This window comes from Suillus subalutaceus (genome assembly GCF_016647625.1).
Source record: "Suillus subalutaceus strain FC151 chromosome Unknown DFJ58scaffold_7, whole genome shotgun sequence".
Taxonomy (NCBI): domain Eukaryota; kingdom Fungi; phylum Basidiomycota; class Agaricomycetes; order Boletales; family Suillaceae; genus Suillus; species Suillus subalutaceus.
The window spans coordinates 293,505-312,314 of NW_024540256.1; the positions used below are offsets into that span (position 1 = coordinate 293,505).

Genomic DNA, 18,810 nt, shown 5'->3' on the forward strand with positions numbered 1-18,810 from the left:
TGTTTCTGCTTAATTGAAGCACGTGCCTGGTCACATGACATCCCATATAAAGGGACAGACTTGGTTGAACAGAATCAACACCTCTCGCTGCTAATCATCGCGAATCTGAGGTAAATACAGTCGCATCGAAACCGTTCTCTGCGATCTGATACTTCTTCAAACCTTCAGGCATCGTAGTCATGATCAAATATTGTGGATATCTAGTGCAAGATAAGTGGCTGCTCCAGCGAGGCGTTGATTTGGGTCATCCGCGTCCCGCGACTGTAGGAGACAAAATGGATATTTTTTGTTTGGCCTCGAGGAGTCTCATGACGGAGACGGACGTTTACCACTACACCAGATTTCGTCATGTGAAAACCGCCAAGGGAACCAAGTTTTGGTGCATTGCATTCGCCTCAAACGATCCCTCCGAAAGGTTACCAACCAGCTCACCGCCGGAGGAAAGATACAAGGCTTTGAAGGAGGTACTGCAGAAGAAAGGCCCGCCTGGCTGGTACCAAGCTTCTTGAAACAACGTCAGTAATCACACACATCGGAAGAAATTAATGTTTATTTGGAAGCCATAGTTCTCGTGGCATTCACGACACCCTGCCACATACGCGGTCAGCCTTGAAGCCCTCGAATCTCAGCCCTCAGGATGGGTGTGGCACGTGTGTGTTCTATCTTGCCGTTATCATTTCTTCTATCGGTTCAAGGAGGTTGCCGAGGATCCATCATTAGCCCCCCTTCTCCCTGTTTTTCTGCCCTAGAGGAATACCTTGTTGAACCTGTGTCAATACATATCTCGCTGTAGCGAGAATCATTGGGGAGCGTTGCGAACGAGAGTGTCACTCGTGGTCCATCTCAATTTGTGCATCTTGAACTGTCACATTGAACCTGCAATGTTTACTGGCAGTGCCCGCTCTTCTACTCAAACTAACATGGTCATGACCAGCCGTCTATTAAGTTGTATGCTATCAACACGGTTCCGTTCTGCAGCTTCTGCTGTCGTACCTGTCCAGGAGGAATTTCTCCACCCGAAGCGTGATTCTCAATGCTCAGACCGATCGGCTAAAATGACCGACTAGCTCACGATACTTGTTATCGACTCACTGGCAGTTGGGCGAGTATAAAAAGGAGCCCAAGCACCACCATTAACTTTCAGAAGCTCGGTCTGGCACTGAAAAGATCTATCAGACACTACCGGTGTACTGCCGTGGCACCATCCATCAAGATATCAAACCACCATGGTTGGCGTTCAAAGTTTTTCAAATATATTTTTGTGTTACGTCTATTGCAACCTGATCGAGGACTTGCGGTATTGAGGTTGTCATCGAGGTATGCGCTTGTTCAGAATAAGCCATTTGAATACTGAAGTAGATTCGAGCCACTCGACAGACCAAAGGGGATAAATGGGTGGACACTGCGATGATCGCCCATGTGTTGTTTCTATTGTTCTCCCAGTTGTACTTGCCATCGGCGACCTTTGTCCACGTTTGGTTTAATGCCCTAATCATCGCGAGCCCAATGTAAGCGCCTGCAGTCGTATCAGAACCGTCTCTGCAATCTAATGCTCCTTCAAAGCCTCAGGCATCGTAGTCATGGTCAAATATTGTGGATATCTAGTGCGAGACGAATGGTTGTTCTAGCGAGCCGTCGATTTGGGTGATCCCTACCTCGTGACCGCAGAAGACAAAATAGACATGCTTCTTGTGGCTTTGACATATATCATGATAAAAACGAACGTTTACCACTATACCAAATTTCGTTGCGTGAAAACTTACAAGGGCACCAGGTTTTGGTGCATTGCCTTCGCTGCGAACGATCCCATCTCGGAAAGATTGCCGACCACCACGCCATCGGAGGAAAAATACAAGGCTTTGAAGGAAGTGCTGTAGAAGAAAGGCCCGCCTTGCTGGTGCCAAGCTTCTTGAAAAAAATGTCAGTGAGCATGCACATCGCCAATGAAAATAACTAATGCTCACTGCGAAGCTACAATCTCGTCGCATTCGCGACCTGCGTCCAGACCCTCAAATTTCAAAACGGGTGGCACATTAGCACATGTAATTACTTTCTTGCCGTTCTTCCAGACGTAGTTCGTAAGCACGCCTATCGCAATTCAGGACTGACCCTCAGATAACCGATAAACCAGCCTGAAACGTGGGCAGCTACACGCGGTTTCTAGATAGTGACAGGGCAATGAGGTGAAATCGGAAATCCTGACATGATGTAGGAAAAAAATTAGGGGCAGGCAGGGTCGTGATACTCACGCAATCCTTCACTAGTGCGCTGAGTCTGAATCAGACTGTGATGAGGTTCACTAGTAAAGGGACCAGTGACTAAAACTCCGCTGCCAATCAACACACATGACGGGTCAATTTGGCCGTCCAGTCATCCACGTCACGTATAGTTTATAAACGCGTGGTCGCCAAAAAGGGGAGTGAGCTGCATAATGAAGCTGTCAGTAGTAGCATGGAATGCCAGGCTGTGTGTTACGTCTTGTCCGAAATGGGGCCCAGCGTTTAAATTCAGGCGCGCAATTATAAGTAGTGGCGAAGGCGTTCCATCCGCTCTCGGAGCACTTAGTAACGTTCGACGTTGGCTATTCCGGCATCGAGCGAAGTAGTGACAACAAAGTTCACAAAAACGACTCCTCGCGAGACTGTCCATGCCCACGGTGACGAATTCTTGGAAGCTAAAGGGAAGATTGAGTACATGTACTTCATGGTGAAACCAGTGGTTGAAATACTAGAAAGTGAGTCGTCGACGTACTACATTTGAATTCGTACAAGCCATGCCGAAAACATTGAGCATGCAAGGCTTACACCATGACTTGAAAATACTCAAACATCATTACGCCAGCGTGCCAGGGCTATCATGACATAGAGTTAGTCTCGTCAGTTACTGTGATGTTGATAACACACATCCAAGTCTCAGACAATACAAACGCTTGCAATGTTCTTTTTGTATTGGAATCCAACGCCATACACAACATGCCTTTGTACATCGGATTGAGTATTACATGTATACTTGATGGAGAAATCAGCGAATCGATCAAAATTCAGAATACGAGTCATGCACGTACCGTACCGCTTTTGAATGTTTCCAAGTGACTAAGTCGTGTCAAAAAGTCTGAAATGCACGACCTGCATCGTCGATGTGTTGGGTCCAGGTCCAAGAGTCAATACTGTGACATAGAGGCGATGATATCAAACTCAATCCACTTAATAAAAGACCGCTATCGACTCATCCCAAATAAGACAATATACATCGATGAATTCGCATTCATTTCTTATCAGAAAATGTTTGTCGATATAATTTCATTGCAGAAAAACATGAACAGTTCACGGAGCTTAGTGGAGTGATATACCATAGGTTGCGTTGTGGTATACAACACCACTAAGCCCTTCAAACAAGTGCTTTGTATTTATGCTGCACTGGAGTTGACGAAATGAACAATGATTAGCCTTGAGGCGGGAGGGAGTCGACTAATCAATATGAAATTGCACTTGCGGACGAATGGGAGTGAGGAGGGAAGGTGAGAGTCTGTGAAGTGGGAATGGTCTTCGTAGAGGGAGACAAGAGATCGGAGGTTGGGAACTAGAGATGATGTCGAGAGAGGTGAGGGTTTGAACTACGAAGGTTTCGCCTTCATAGTCGGTGGGGAAGGTCTGGCTTTGCCAGACCGCGGCCGTAGGTGCGATCTGGGAGGGTTTTCGAGCGCGGTGTTCGGAATCAACGAGATGTCGAGAACGAGCCGAGCGCAGAGAAAAAACGAAACCTTCTGAGCGTGAAAAGGCTGGCCTAGAGTTGCGGGAAGAGGGAAGAAGACGGCGAAGAGGGAAAAACGAGACCACACCAAAACACGCTGGTGTATCGATAGAGAAAGGGAGGTGGGTGGGTGGACACAAGATTCGTGCTGGGAAGGTGAGGCCACGAGGCAAAAAAGATCTGAGGATCATTTCGGAGAGTGCTCGCTTATGTATCGGTGCGCACGGACTTGATCTATGCACATTGCTGTCAATTTGAGACACGTGCCCTTACAAAGCCCTAGCGTTCTCGCCCGTAGTATTGAGCGTTTAGGTTGGGTGTGGCTGTGCACTATCCAAGTTAGTCTGTCACGTCCGACATTCCCCTCCAGCCCACAGCTGCACTAGGATATGCCTCACAACACCCGATCACCAAGAAACCATCAATATCGCACCAAACCACTAAAACCAGCCTTACGACGCGCGCAATCAAAGCCTGTCCATAGTGATGCTCTAACAGAAGACGAGCACGAACACCATCACCCAGCATCTGAGTCTGAAGCGGGACCTGAGTTAGATGGCGACTCGGAGAGCGTTTCTGACGAGAGTGCCGGGGATGCCCAGGACGATGAGAATGAGGATGCGGATGCGCCTCGGGTGGTACAGTGGGCGGACTCGCAAGATGAGGACAGCGAAGGACTTTCGGAAGAGGAAACAGACGAGGATTCTAATGTTCTCCCCATGAAACCCTCCCAAGACCTGGTTTGTTCTCGTTCTCCTTTCGCACTGCACAGACATACTTATTTGTGCTTATTACTCTGAAGCGGTCTCTCGAAGACGGTGCGTATGATTTTTATTCTATATCTACAAATACCTGCACTCGTCTATGTGCAACTGACTTATTCTACTTATTTCTATTTTTATTTTATCTCTAGATCTATCTTCCCTACCTCTAGGAATGCTTCGCAAAGCCCAGCACGCCCTCTCTCAGACCCGCGCTCTAACCGATTCCGAATCAGAGTCCGAGTCCGACGCACCATCAGAAGAAGACGCATATCCAACCGACGACGAACGCCCACAATCAACTACATCCAAAGACAAAGACAAAGAACACCAAGACAAACACTCAAAACCGCGTAAAGACCTAGCCAAAAGATCTAGCAAGCACGCGTAAGCGCCCCTCCCCCTGTCACACCCGTCCCACTAATATCATCTCGCACAGCCCCACAGAAATAACCTCCAAACGCCCCATCACTCGTCGACGAACAGTCGTCGAATCTAAAACACCCATACCCCGAGACCCCCGCTTCCTACACATAACAGGCGCCTACGACCCTCAGAAATTCAAATCCCAATATTCATTCCTCTCCACGCTCCATACCTCCGAACTTGACACCCTCCGGTCCAACCTCAAACTCGCGCGAAAGCTCCTTTTGAACTCTCCCAAAGACCTACGCGCAGAACGAGAGCGGGAGGTTGGGAGACTAGAGCTTGCGGTGAAGAGGGCCGAGAGTAGTGTTAATAGGGATAAGAGAGAGAAGGTGGAGATGGAGGCGCTGGAGAGGGTTGGGAAGGAGGAGAGGGATAAGAGGAAGAAAGGGAAGGCGGAGTGGTGGATGAAGCCGGGTGAGTATTTTTCCTCTTCTTTCCCCTTTTTTTTCTTTTGGTCTTCGCCGACTGATGCTGATCAACTCACCTCACATCCAGCCGAGAAAAAAGAGTTGCTGATGAAAGCTCGCTACGACGCCATCGCATCAAGTGGAGGAAAGCGCGCAGTAAAGAAAGCGATAGAAAAGAAGCAGAAGAAACAGAGTCAGAAGGAGAAGAGATCACGTCCGTTTCCTGCCCCAGGTCGCAACCCCAAAAACACCAGCATCAGTACCAATTCCAACGCCATCGACATCGGAAGTGGAAGTGCACAGAAGCGCGCACGATTTACTCTAGACGAAGAAAGAACCCAACCCTCGAAGAAACGCAGGAAATTCTGAATCTAAATCTATCACGGTCATACATTTAATCAAAAAGTACATATCATTGTCATTGTCATTGATTCGATCCATTAGATCCTCGAATGATGGGATACAATGGGGGATGGATGGGGGTATTATCTGCTAACTGGGTAAGGTAATGCCACAGCAGTCGTCCTCGTTGCTCCTTTCGTCAATTTCGTCAGAGGTATCAATCATATGCGTAGGTCTTTGACCTAAATGCCCATCAAAAAATGAAAGAATAGAATCGTGGAAATGTGGAAAGAAATCGGAGGATGATGGGTGGGAACCGAAAGATGATGATGGTGGTATGTATGTATAATGTACAACAAGCTAGCTACAGGGTTCTAAATCAGAAAAAACAGACGTCGAAAATTCATCCTGTTCATACAGGGGAAGATATACTCCCAGATGAATATGTGCCAACCTCGAGAGTCGTTCTGAGAGTAAGCGGATTTCATCTGCGAGAGGCTCCATGCCCGAGGATAACGCCGAAGGAGGGACGAGGGATTTCAAGTTTAATGACTTGCCTAGACTCGTGTTCGTGTTTGTGCATATGCCAGAATCGCGTGAAGAAGGAAAAGTGAGCGCCACGACCTGATTAAACACAACATCGCGGATCCTCTTGCGTAGCAGCGTGCTCAGCGGCGAGTTGGGACGCATGTTCGTGTCGGACCAGCGCTCGGCTAGTTTGAGCATGCGCTCGTCTGGTGCGGGAAGCGAGCACCCTTGATTGGGGTTGAGGATCCGACCCTGTTTCTGATGCTGATGCTGATTCTGGGTTCCGTGTCCGTGGGGAACTCGACGAAGGCGTGGAAGACGAACGAGCCTCCTTCGCGCGCATAGCGATCTGCAAAACAATATCCTCTCTAATCTTTGCCCATCTCTCACCGTCCCCATCTCCCTTCACCTGCGTAAAACAATGTCCAAGATGCCCTGAAGAGATATCTCGGATTTCCTTTTTAAGCGAAGCGAGTTGGGCATCGGTCACAACTACCTTCAAGCCCGGATCGCCGCAAGAGTTAGGGTCGGGATCGCTAAATGCCAATTGCCGAAATAAAAGAAGGAACATATACATAGCAGTGGCGTCCGCCGCTTCGCCTGATAACACCAACAGACGCGCGCCGTCCAGATACGTGGTTTCGGGGTATAGTGGGAGATATGGTATGCTCGATTTCGACATGCGTTCGCGTTGGGGGGAGTGGGAATGCAGAACGGGCGTGGGGGTTGGACCACAGGGAGGTTCAAAAACAAGGTCCGTGAGGGCTTTGAGCACGCTTAGGTATATTTGCTGCGTTTGTGGGAGTTGGCGATAATTTAGAGTTATGGTGTTGGAAGGGTGGGACGGATGGGGAAGTATGATTGGAATTGGGTGGGACGAGGACATGAGGTGGTGGTATGCCGTTCGTATCCATTTCCGGGTAAGGTCGAGTGAGGCACCTGCCCCCTTTCGGCCTTTGAACGCCTTGAGCTCGTATTGACCCGCGGTTTCTATGAGGAATGGGCGGAGGGTTTGTAATTGATGGTTCGCAATATCCTAAAGCAGAAGACCTTCAGGACAAGGAAAAAGGATGATTGGGAGATACTTGCCAGTTTCATGAGTTCCAATATATCGAGGCACATGCGAACGGCCTTGACCGCGTCCGCTTTAGTGCCACCGCAGCCCGGGGCGCAAGCTTTGGCTGCTTCTACCATAGCGTCGACAAGACGATCGCGCATCGGGGCACAGTGGCTTTTGAGAGTATGTCCAATGACGATGAAGAGTCCTGATGGATCGAAGAGTTGGTGGTGGAGCTCCTGCTGAATAAGCTCCGGATCAAAGAGGGATCTGAGATGAGCGGCCTGAGCTGCGTGCTGCTCGATTTGCGTCTGAAGAGTTGCAGGATTGGCGTAGGTGCCGCATATGCTTGTAAGGGGTTGTATGACAAAGAGTAAAACCTCGAGAAATTCTGTGAGGAGGGGACGAATGCGTGAGGGCATGCGGAGTGTGAGTGCTCGACGAGGGGAGCAGTAGGTGAGGCTGGGTACTTGAGGTATAGGGCCTTGGGCGCAAACGCAGAGGAGGTCGTGGGGTTTCCATTGAAGATCAAAGGAAACGCAGGTGCAGCCTGTTTGAAGTTCTTGTGCGATAGCGGACCAATATTTGTCTGATAGATCACGTTTACGACGGCCAGATGTAGGACGAAACTGGAGACCAGCATCAAAAGAAGATCATGTCCTATGAAATATTAGATATATTAGAAGTTTAATTGATATAAAAACTGACGAAGTTGCGGATTACGAAGTATAGAGTCGAGATCAAGTTCTTTGAGGGTCTGTCTGTTGATAAGTGGGTGCATTGCTGGGATATGGGGTGATGAGAGGTCGACTGGAGGGTGAACGGGTAGAGGTGGACAATCGATAGCAGTGCAATGAGGGTCAGGGCGAGATTTGAAAGAACGCCAAGGACTGGTAAGAGGAGATGAAGGTGTCCTAGCTGAACGCCTATGAGTTTTGAAAGATTGTAGATTATGAGTGTCAACTCTTGGACGTTTTGGAGAGGGTTCTGATGGCCATACAGCTCGTGCAGCATCGGTGGAGATTGAAGGAGGAGGTTGACGAGGAGCATAAGTTGAGTCTAGTATCATACTAGCAGTGGTATCATCGTTTGAATTCGATTTGAATCTGATATCTGTTCATCCTCGTTGTCGTTCTTGAGTTTTCGTTTTCTACAGTTGAGTTGATGACCGAAATCGCTCATGCTGGTGGTACAAGATAAAAAGGGAGACTAGTCAGTGAAAAATGATGGGTTTCGTTATATAAAGGCAACTCAGGGCGAACACATGCACAACTGCCTTACCTGACGTACGCCGCGAGTTTCAAAGCTTGGCCAGCTGTATACCACGCTGTCTAAGTAGGGGAGATCCTAAAAATTCAATTCACATGAACGTGTATCCCTTAAATTATCAAGTAGAACAAATTACACGCTAGCTCACACTCGGTCTGTAACCACTTACTGGTCTTTTCAAAATCATGATCGAGTCGGAAAAACTCGTGCTATCAACGTTGATTGGCTCCGTACACCACGGATATATTTCATACATCCTAGCCTCGTTCCTTTTCATAATAGGTGGTAACTTGACCGTCGTCGATCCTGGCCGTCTTTGTTTTCCCAGCGGAACATCCCTATCACATGGAGATTCTCGTACATGACAATGGTGATGAGTCCGGTCATCGTTACATATCAATTAATCTCTCTTCTCCTTCCTCTTCCTCACTAGTCTTCTTCGTAGCTTTCCTACCGTAGAACTCTCCAATAATCTTTGGATTTTATCCGGTTAAGCTGTTCCTTCGGGAAAATCCGAAGTAGCTAGCGACCAAGCCAAGTCGAGCGAATCAAAGATAGTACGAGACTCATAGGGTCCTGCATAGCCTTCAGAAAATTTTCACCCGCGCCCCTTGACAAATTCACCCACCTTGGCCAACAAATTGACGTTCAAACTTGTCCAAAAACTCCAATGCCAGCTTATCTTCAGCCGACAGTGCCTCCTCGCCAACAACAGCCTTCATCGCAGCTGCATCGCGACCGATCGCGTATTTCGCGTACTGCACCAGTCCAAAGCCAGTCAGATCGTCATTTCGGTTAATATGAAGGCACCCACCAATTGGTTCGAAACATCGCCATGATCCTTCCTCGTAAGCTTCTCGCCAATCGCGCTCTTCATCAGTCGTGATAGAGATGGCAAAACATTGATGGGCGGGTATATCTGTCTGTTGTGCAATTGTCGGTCTACAAAAATCTGTCCCTCCGTGATATATCCAGTCAAATCAGGAATAGGATGCGTGATGTCTGATTCATCGGATCAGCGCTCGAACATGGAAAAAAAAAGGCCGGATGACGTCACCATCGTTCGGCATCGTCAGAATGGGAATTTGAGTAATAGAACCATTCCGTCCTTGTACTCGCCCAGCCCGTTCGTAAATTGTCGACAAGTCTGTGTACATGTAACCGGGGTAGCCACGACGTCCAGGAACCTCTTCCCGAGCCGCAGAAAACCTTCACACGAAACGCACCAAGAGTGGTAAGTCTCTTTCCAGAAAGACTCGACAGAAACGAAGAACGCACCTCACGCAAGGCATCCGCATAAGACGACATGTCAGTCAAGATGACCAACACGTGTTTCTCCAGCTGGTATGCATAGTATTCTGCCGTAGTGAGCGCAAGACGAGGCGTAATAATACGCTCGATGGTGGGGTCGTTCGCAAGATTAAGGAACAACGTCACGCGATCGAGACTACCGTTTGACTCAAAGTCTTCTTTGAAGAACCGTGCGGTTTCCATGTTCACACCCATTGCTGCGAACACGACAGAGAAATTGTCTTCGTGGCCATCATGGACGTCTTTTGTGGGACGTTTCACTAGACCGGCTTGACGTACGATCTGGGCTGCGATCTGCGCATTTCGGTTAGCTCCTTAAGGGGTTTTTGGTTCTGTGTGGACTTCATATGCACCTCGTTGTGCGGCAAACCAGCAGCAGAGAAAATAGGAATCTTTTGCCCACGTGCGATTGAATTCATCGTATCAATTGTCGAAATTCCAGTCTGGATCATTTCCTCAGGATATATGCGCGAGTAAGGATTGATTGGGTATCCTGCACCACCGATCAATACTAGAAGGTGGCCGAGTCTCCACAAGTATCACGTACCATTAATGTCCAAGTAATCCTCAGCAAACACTTTTGGACCCTGATCAATGGGATTTCCAGAACCGTTGAAGATACGACCAAGCATGTCCTCGGCCACAGGTAACTTCATACTGCTTCCTGTGAATTCGACATGCGTCGCTTTGACGTCCACCCCTGACGTGCCTTCAAACACCTGAACAATCGCCTTCTTTCCTTGAACTTCCAAAACCTGGCCGCCTCGCTTCGATCCATCGGGTAAAGTTAGCTGCACGATCTCATTGTATGAAGGAAACTGCGTAAAACAAGCAAGTATGTCGGTCAGCACAACCCAACCAAAGGCAATGTAAAACTAGAACAAAATCAACATCAACATCAAAACGCCGCGCACCTTGACATTATCAAGCACCACAAGTGGGCTGTAGGGACCCGGTCAGATCGCTCATTAGCTATGACAACAGCACAAACCCATTGATCGCAGAAACAGTGCGGTAGTCTTGAGGGCTCGTCAATAACTACTCGGCGTCTTGCAATGCTTATGCTTTGGGACGCACCAAGGTGTGGTTGGACGCGGTATTCCCGTGTCACTGCAGCTGCATTGATTGCGGCTAGCTGTCCGTCACTCATGCGAGGGTCTGCAACCATGATGCACAGGTGAGGCTGGGCGTTGTCGGGCGCAGGAGACTGTTTTCGGACCCACTTGTAAGTAGCAGGTGGCTGCAAACCGACTTTCCCACGCCTCCAACATTAAGATCACAACACGCCCCCCTCGTATAAAATAGTACATTCCAGCTAGTAAGGGTGTTCATACGATATGATCTACATGCGACTTAATCCTGCGTATAGGTCGTACACTGAACAACGTTTTAATCACTCGGTAATTGCGCAAGAGAGGAGCTCCGAGACGCGAGTTGCTGCCACATTCACTTGCATGCTTTCCGAAGACCTGTAATAAAGTCAGCTATTTGAGGGAAGAAAGGGGACACGATTCCCAAACTGTACCATTCTGTTTCGAGAAGTAGTTCTTCGACTGCTTCGTCTGCCTCCCAGCCGAGGTCCCTGCTTTGTGTGAACGTGTAAAGGTATTCAGCCGTACTGGTCCGGATCTAAGCCACGGTCAGTATCGTCCACCTGTGATGTAAAAATACGACCTTGGGATAAGGGTGAGAAAGGAAGTCGATGATTCGCTCCGAGGATGATTTCGACACCGAGGAAACGACCAAGAGATTTACGACGCTACATATTGCTCAGCTGGGGTGTTATCGTGCGAATAATAAACTCACATTTTCATGGACTCTTGGACTCGCTGTACATTCTTCAATCGCAGGACATTTCTCGTTGCAATGTTCAATAATTTCTCTAGTCTAGAAGCTTCGTTAGTTCGGTTTGACTGAGAGAAGAAACGAAGGCGACATTGATGGACCGCTGTCAACGCTAGACAGGTGAGACAACACGTCTGCCTCCAAAAACATATTAAACGTCTGCAAGATAGGAACCACCACGGCATTTGACGTCGTTTTCCCTTGTGCGCACTCAATGAGGTCATCACACAGCTCGAACAAACTATAGCCAGAATCGTTGGGAGACAATGGAAGGCCCTGCGCAAAGGATACCAGACTCGAAGATACCGGGCGATGCTAGTGACGTCATTAGAGATGCGAGACGAAAGTGCAAAGGAGACGGACCGTGCTTCCAGTTCTAGCTCCTACACTGTGTATAAGACCTGTCAGTAGGGGTTGTCTGTACTCCTGTACGCGGAGCAGTTCTACGGCTTTCGGAAATAGCCATTCCCCAACACTCCAGCTGGTTATAGCGTCCGAGGCGTCACTATTTGGGATGAGAGAGGTGCCAGCAACACAAGTTGTGAGGACTCACTCCAGAAACAGCTTCATCATCAGTTGTGAGCCTTTGATACGCCATTCCTCTTGATGAGGAACGCTCGGGAGAGGGATGCGAAACAATTGCAATAAACAGTGTCCCGCGATCTGACGTACATTGTCCAGTCTTTCGACGCCCTGACGGAGGATTCTGGCTATCGCACTGTGATACCTTTGCGCAGGCAAGTAACTCGCGAATTCAGGTATGCTTCCTGAAATGCGAAATAGATCTTCGAAAATCGATGCTAGACCTTGAATGCACGCCATCCGTACCCACGAGCCAACGTCACCACGCTCGTCCATCGTGTAATCATCCAGTCCGCTGTCAAGGGCATCAATTACTCCACACATACTTTCTGCAATTAGATCTGAGGAGAGATGTTTCATTTACATTCGCCGAACATAAAATAAAAACACGAACACTCGGTGAGGCGAGGCAGTACATTCGCCATGATCTTGGGTAATGCTTGGAAGCAATTTCTACGTGCTTCAATGCTCGACATTCTTCCAGAGGACTGCGATCACCGCTTCAACCGGCATAAAACCCTCAACTAGGGAAAATCTTACATCGGGATTGACGCTATCCAACAAGCACTTGACTACCTCAGAGAAACCATGCGGATGCGCGTTATAATTGAGAACCCCTAGGGTATATCCAAGACTTTGCTGCAGGGACTGAGGGCCACGGCGAAAGTCCTTGATTAATGTGCTGAGGAGGTGTCAATTAATGTCTTGGACAAATGTAGTGTCATTTAATCTTATCTGTGCACATCTCGCGAGCAATCTATTAAGGAACTCGTTGTGGCCATGGCAGCGGCAGCGGCTTGTTGGACGGAAGAGCTTCTGTGCCGCAGTCCCTGGTCTACGACCCTTTTCCAATGGGGTACAGATGATTTTTCTTGAAGCTCAACTTCCTGTAATGTCAAGCTGCTTGCAATGAGATCGCATACCGCCCCAAGTACTAAGCCGTTTCGAGGGGCCATAACGGCATCTTGGGAAACAATCGCGATGAAGGCGAATATCTGATAGGCGATCAACACGAAGGACGCGTTGAGAACTTCATGCGCACCTTTTGTCGATTGCTTGCATTCTCTTCACTTCCCTGAGCTCGGTACGCTTCAGAGATGCCTGTTAATGCTGCAAGTGCTCCATGCACATCAGATACATCAACGGAATGTAAAAACCCCGCCTAAAGCGAAATGAGAAATATCCTTCGTTGAATAGTCAGTCCCTCACAATCTTCGAAGCACACTCTAACCCTAGTGTCTTCAAGTCGAGCTCGCATATCCGGCGCAAGGCCTGAGCACCCAACTCCCTCATCGCAACATCCCAGTGACGCAGAGTGATCGAAATGATGTGATCGATCAGATATGATCTGTACTCCAGGTGCCTAACAAGGTTCATTGAATTGACAGTTCTTAGTTGTGAAAGGGTGACTTACTCAGCGACCTGTGGAGCAGCGACAGTGAATGCATTCCGTCGCACGCTGACTGCATAGAAGTCGGTTTTCCTAAGGACGTCGATACCATGTGGGAACAGCGCCTGAAACACATTGCATGAACTCTCAACGTAATTTACTTGAGACAAGCACATCAAGGTGTACCATCCTGCCAACATGTTCTTGGAAGGCGGCACTAGCCGCCCTTCGAATGTGAATTTCCCTGTCGAACAACGCCACAGAAACGAGCCACTGCGCAAGTTCGCGAGCATGGGGAGAGAATGATTCCGGATCTTGTGCCCTCGCTAAAGCCCAGATCACATAGGCCGCAGCATCCCGTACGTTTGATCCAACGGAATGGGACCCCTTACGTATGTCGAAGTAGAGGGCCTAATGTACATCATCATCACATGAAAGCAGTTAATTCATATCTGGCTTTTCTCACTTTCGAGAGCCAGCCCAAGAGGCTTCCTAGCACAGAAGTTTGAACGAGACCTCTGCGTGCCATCTCTGCTGACGCGAGAGAAGCGCCATGCCAGGTAGCTTCGGCGATGGCAGGAGTGTCATAAACACTTGCGCCTGCTATAGAATGGATTGAGAAAAGACCAAGAATCGTCTCGAATACCTGAGAGGAAAAATCCGACGGAAGGCGTTCTGAAAGGCGAGCAATGCCTTTGGCTGCTGACCATCGCACGACGGTGTCCTATACGTTGTGTAATTGATGTTCGCAAGTGGCATACAGAAAAATACCTTATCCTGCAGGCTCTTGAATAGAGACTCCAAGATTGTGTCGATTTCTTCAGGGACATCGACATCCTCATCTACGTTCCCATGGCCAGTTTCGTTCTTGATATTGCCATCCAAGCTACGGACTGCGAAATTAAGGATTAAATTGTAAACCATGTTGAGATGTGAGTTGACATTACACGTTAACTTGGATCTAGATGCATTCGGGGGCATCAAACGCAACGCAACGCGCGATAGCAGTTTCGTGCGATATTTTCGAACCAGTGTATTGCTGGCCAAAGTGGTACTTTGCTCTAAGGTATCTGTAATCTCCAAGAACTGTTGCGTAAAGGCTTGGAGCTGTTCAGAAGAACCGGATTTGACCAATTCACAGAGAACTTGCAATACTCCTATAGACTACTTCAAATGAGTCACATTTCGGAAAGCATCAAGTCATCATCTTACCAGGATGATATCTGAAGAGCGAAAAACAGTTATTGACCACTCGACAAAAGAGAAGAATTGCGGCTTGGTGTCCTTTCTTAAAGAAGTTCAAGAAATGGATGCCACCGCGTGCATTGTGCTCACCGTGCATAGAAGCGTGCCAGAAGGGTAGCCGCTCCTTCGCGCTCTAAACCAGCCATGCTAAGGCGATCCTTTCCAACGAGCTCGATTGCATTTGCTGTTTCACCAGATCGAGTGACATCATCGAATTTCTGCAAGTCAAAAGGGATCCGACAAATGAGAGATAGCCAAAGCAGCACGGCATATCGCAGTCCCCATTGACTGGGATCTTGTACTGGCCCCGACGGCAACTGAATGAAATCCAAGGCGATTGAGAGATCGGCAACTTCATGAGGGAAGAATCTAGCTGCTTGGAATGAATATAAAGGGGATATATCAGAAAAGTACCACCGACTTATTGTCTTATACCCGCGGAACTTGATATAATTATGAAGAAGATCTGCGAGGCGTTCCACACGGCCGCTATGAGAAGACTGAGCACCTCGTGCATTAACGCATGTCATTGCATATTTCCTAAGGCATTCCGCGACGGGAGACACGAGGCTTTCAAGGTAAGGGTCCAACAGATACGATTGCTCTTGGTATTCTCCAAACTTTATCAACCACATTAAGGTATGTCAACCCTAGATATAACGGACGACTTACGATCATGATTAATTTTCGACTGCAATCGAGTTCCACGTCTTCCTCTCCGCGACTGGGCTCTGCGAACAGATCGACTGCCAGCAGGATGTTTTGAGCTGCTACGAACTCATCATGGCGCTCGAAAGCTGCAAACAATCGGGTTTCCTGTGAGTCCTCATCCATGACCACCGTGTCATTGACAAAGTGAACAGCAGAGTCGACAGTGCTAATGGCACGCGAAGCTTGATCTTAAGTCCGTTTACGTCAGCGGCTTCAATATGGGCCAAGCGCCTAAAAGTCATGGAGCACTTTTACAGAAATACATGAACCTGCTATTTGGTCCACCGACCTTTCGATCCCATCGCACGAACTCTAGCTCAGTGGAGACATAACAAATATTGATGTCACCTGCTGAGGCGCCAGTGAGAACAACGAAGAGAAAGAGACAACCTCAAACTGACGAAACGGTGCGCGTTCAATACAACGGAGTTTCACGCCATGGTTTACTTATTTGTACCCCAGAACATCGGGACTAAGTTAGAGAAGAAATTGGCACGTCTCGTTCTCTAATTGGTAGCACCCAAGATCTTAATCCTTGATTGTTCATTAAGCACCATGACACAAGAGAGGTCAGGAAAGCCGCGAAGAAGGCAAAAACCTTCGAGATGCAGAAGATTTTGAAGAAAATGAGAGATGCGAGGTGTGTGGTCGGTTTCGTCATTTTAGTAGAGTGTTTTTCTGACAATTTATTTCCCAGGCGCAAAGGCGATGATGATGCAGTCAAAGATATCGAAGCACAGCATATAGCTCTCAAGGTGAGTAAATACAATGCATCTGATATACGTCCTTATCGAATAGTCTGCCAGCAACTTGACCCCGGGCCTATCGCCGATTCAGCTCTCTCAACGAAAATCAAGAAAGACAAATTCCTTTCACAAGATCCCAACCTGCAATCTGCGATGTCCAAGTCATTGTCTTCCAGCTTAATCGTATCCGCTGTACCTGGATCCGCAGAAAGCGTAGTCCAAAGCAGGCTACTTAGTTCCAAGGTCCTGGCGGTTGATGTCTCTCGTATAATTGAGGGACTCCGGCGCCTACTTAACCCTGCGGAGCGGGTCTACCGCGCAGAAGCCGATAGTGCCGAAGTATCACCGCCTCGAAATAAGAAACAGAAGACACAACAAAACAAGGGTTCGCCTAAGGTCCCACCGGTGGATACTCCTGAAGATGAGCCGAGAGCAAATCTTGAAGATGATGGCTGGGAGTCAGGCACGGTTAGTGACGGCGATCATTTTGTCCAGGGAGATTCGGGGGTTGATGAAGGGCCTGGCGATGAAGACAACTCCACCTCTGATGGTGGTGATGATCTCCCCGTCCCTCGCGAACGATCGAGTCGAGGGGAATCAAAGGCAACGCAATCTACTTTTCTACCTTCCCTTTCGGTGGGTTTTATTCGCGGAGACTCGGACACCGATTTTAGCGACAGCGAGGAGAGAGCAGCTGATACAGCTAAGAAGAACAGACGTGGTCAGCGGGCACGCAGGGCGTAAGTTTCCGGCTTGGTTTTGGAATAATTAAACTTAATTTTTCTTCAGAATATGGGAGAAGAAATTTGGAAGACATGCCAATCATGTGATGAAGCAGAAAGCTTCTAACCGCCCCAATGCCCCTTCCAGCATTACGGTCGTCCGCCAAGATCAGCGAAATCACAGAAATGGTCATCGCGATTCGGATGGCGCGCCGCTCTCTGGTCACAGGCAAAATACCCGAATACCAGACAAGAACAAATACGACGCATCTGCTCGCCTCGTGTTAGGTAACCGTAAGGAAGAGAAATCGCTTCATCCGTCCTGGGAGGCTAAGAAGAAACAACAAAATGTCGCAATTGTACCTGCACAGGGCACAAGAATCGTCTTCAGTTAGTCTTAATAGACGTCATATGATTCCAATATAATCCAATTCAGTTGGCGCTACGCATGTATCAAAGAAAGCTAGTTGAAGCGTATGACACTTGCATAAATAAAAAGAAGTTGCCTAGAAGCATGACGCGTGCGTAACGAAGTATCCAGAGGCATGATGCGTGCGTAAAGGATCGCTGTGAAACTTGTCTTGGTATATGGGCAGCAAACGTTGTGGAAAGCATTTTGAAGAAAAGATGGATAGCGACGGTATTCATTGTAAGAGACCATAGAGGGAATCACGTTCTACAGACGTGTCTCTTCCCTCCCTGCATTCTACATCCCCTGGAACACCACACATCACCACATCGGGGACAGTGCGGGAAGTCCCTGCCTGTTTTTAAACATGTGACGCACACAGTGCGGCACGACAGCTTCGAGGCATTCTCGATAGCTTCAAGAATGGGACAGAGTGTAGAGATATTTTCCCCGAGAGGTGATGCAGGCGGGGAGTCATGGGAGGATAAACCAGATATGAGTTGTTCACCAAAGGTTGAGTTCATAGAGGACGTGCAACTTATAGATGGGCGAACAGGTGAGCGAGACCGCGATCGAGGGGAATCGGGCAGTTCAAAGTTGTACTCGTTCGCCCACCCCGTGTCCAGCTGCTTTCCGTGTGGCTTGGATGGGATAGAAAAATACGAGCGGAGCCAGAAGACCGCTGGTACGGTGGTGGTAAATGAACCATGAGCTTGGAGGTCGCCTTGAACGACCTCAGCAGGGGATGGATCATAAAGCTTTTTGGGAAATCGTGATGCCGTAGACAACTGGGAGGTTATGGAAGAGCACGAGACACTCCATGTCCGTTTGCGCCTATAATCAACAGAGGCATATTTTTGATGCTGTTACAAAGCCGCACATGTAAGAAGGTTGTCAACATCGAGCTTAAAGACATACCTCGGAGCTACTGTGCGATGTATGATATGAGGAGTCCATTGTGAGGTATAGGGTTGGGCTTCCCCACACAACAGTCTTCTGAGCGGAAATAAATACGAGAGTAGATACTCCTACTAGTAGTTATCGACCAATGATCTCAGAAGAGGGTACCGTGGAAATAAGCTTTGCCGAAAAACATAAAAGATATGATAACTTACCTGCGCCCTCCGCACTGACTTGCGTGGCAAATGAGGGTGCTTACAACTGGCAGAGCAAAAGTGGTCGTGTGCCAGGTCGGCATAATTTGCTTTATAGCGGCAACTTCCTTTCCGAACACGACGTCGAAGCTTCTAGCTTCTTCTTTACGGCATACAATGGATAAAGCGGGAAGCAAGTTGCAACCGATTGC

The 18,810-nt window shown here is 48.3% G+C and overlaps 7 protein-coding genes across 7 annotated transcripts; 2 read left to right on the forward strand and 5 right to left on the reverse strand.

Moving 5' to 3' along the window:
* Window positions 1-2,979: 2,979 nt before the first annotated feature.
* Window positions 2,980-4,009, reverse strand: DFJ58DRAFT_761334 (uncharacterized protein; the record flags this gene model as incomplete). The annotated part of the gene is made up of 1 exon (XM_041388486.1): window positions 2,980-4,009. A coding segment is annotated over exon 1 (470 nt), but the record flags the coding sequence as incomplete, so codon positions are not given.
* A 68-nt stretch (window positions 4,010-4,077) lies between these two features.
* On the forward strand, window positions 4,078-6,103 carry DFJ58DRAFT_761336 (uncharacterized protein). The gene is made up of 7 exons (XM_041388487.1): window positions 4,078-4,490; window positions 4,553-4,568; window positions 4,664-4,898; window positions 4,951-5,354; window positions 5,436-5,852; window positions 5,902-6,024; window positions 6,082-6,103. The coding sequence occupies exons 1-5, from the start codon at window positions 4,140-4,142 to the stop codon at window positions 5,714-5,716; spliced, it is 1,287 nt and encodes a 428-aa protein (XP_041249529.1). The 5' UTR covers window positions 4,078-4,139; the 3' UTR covers window positions 5,717-5,852; window positions 5,902-6,024; window positions 6,082-6,103.
* Window positions 6,104-6,317: 214 nt separating this feature from the next.
* DFJ58DRAFT_722346 (T-complex protein 11-domain-containing protein) lies at window positions 6,318-8,324 on the reverse strand (the record flags this gene model as incomplete). Its single annotated transcript, XM_041384880.1, has 3 exons — window positions 6,318-7,253; window positions 7,346-7,903; window positions 7,983-8,324. 3 exons carry the CDS (start codon window positions 8,322-8,324, stop codon window positions 6,318-6,320), a joined length of 1,836 nt encoding a protein of 611 aa, XP_041249530.1.
* Window positions 8,325-8,575: 251 nt separating this feature from the next.
* DFJ58DRAFT_887728 (P-loop containing nucleoside triphosphate hydrolase protein) lies at window positions 8,576-11,022 on the reverse strand (the record flags this gene model as incomplete). Its single annotated transcript, XM_041394679.1, has 10 exons — window positions 8,576-9,119; window positions 9,172-9,301; window positions 9,358-9,545; window positions 9,601-9,752; window positions 9,811-10,148; window positions 10,208-10,347; window positions 10,402-10,672; window positions 10,769-10,796; window positions 10,846-10,873; window positions 10,932-11,022. The coding sequence occupies 10 exons, from the start codon at window positions 11,020-11,022 to the stop codon at window positions 9,034-9,036; spliced, it is 1,452 nt and encodes a 483-aa protein (XP_041249531.1). The 3' UTR covers window positions 8,576-9,033.
* A 278-nt stretch (window positions 11,023-11,300) lies between these two features.
* On the reverse strand, window positions 11,301-15,750 carry DFJ58DRAFT_652287 (tubulin folding cofactor D C terminal-domain-containing protein; the record flags this gene model as incomplete). The annotated part of the gene is made up of 19 exons (XM_041381673.1): window positions 11,301-11,483; window positions 11,526-11,613; window positions 11,661-11,741; window positions 11,791-12,014; window positions 12,063-12,204; window positions 12,253-12,622; window positions 12,672-12,749; window positions 13,051-13,276; window positions 13,324-13,443; window positions 13,491-13,644; window positions 13,696-13,796; window positions 13,858-14,082; window positions 14,138-14,395; window positions 14,443-14,564; window positions 14,619-14,835; window positions 14,884-14,959; window positions 15,007-15,285; window positions 15,352-15,536; window positions 15,589-15,750. The coding sequence occupies 19 exons, from the start codon at window positions 15,748-15,750 to the stop codon at window positions 11,301-11,303; spliced, it is 3,291 nt and encodes a 1,096-aa protein (XP_041249532.1).
* Window positions 15,751-15,968: 218 nt separating this feature from the next.
* Window positions 15,969-17,835, forward strand: DFJ58DRAFT_887777 (Bud-site selection protein; the record flags this gene model as incomplete). Its single annotated transcript, XM_041394680.1, has 5 exons — window positions 15,969-16,034; window positions 16,179-16,267; window positions 16,325-16,382; window positions 16,434-17,113; window positions 17,163-17,835. The coding sequence occupies 5 exons, from the start codon at window positions 15,969-15,971 to the stop codon at window positions 17,488-17,490; spliced, it is 1,221 nt and encodes a 406-aa protein (XP_041249533.1). The 3' UTR covers window positions 17,491-17,835.
* On the reverse strand, window positions 17,527-18,555 carry DFJ58DRAFT_437762 (uncharacterized protein). Its single transcript, XM_041380410.1, has 2 exons — window positions 18,423-18,555; window positions 17,527-18,367 (listed from the first exon to the last, which is right to left on the reverse strand). The coding sequence occupies exons 1-2, from the start codon at window positions 18,459-18,461 to the stop codon at window positions 17,765-17,767; spliced, it is 642 nt and encodes a 213-aa protein (XP_041249534.1). The 5' UTR covers window positions 18,462-18,555; the 3' UTR covers window positions 17,527-17,764.
* Between the last annotated feature and the right edge of the window lie 255 nt (window positions 18,556-18,810).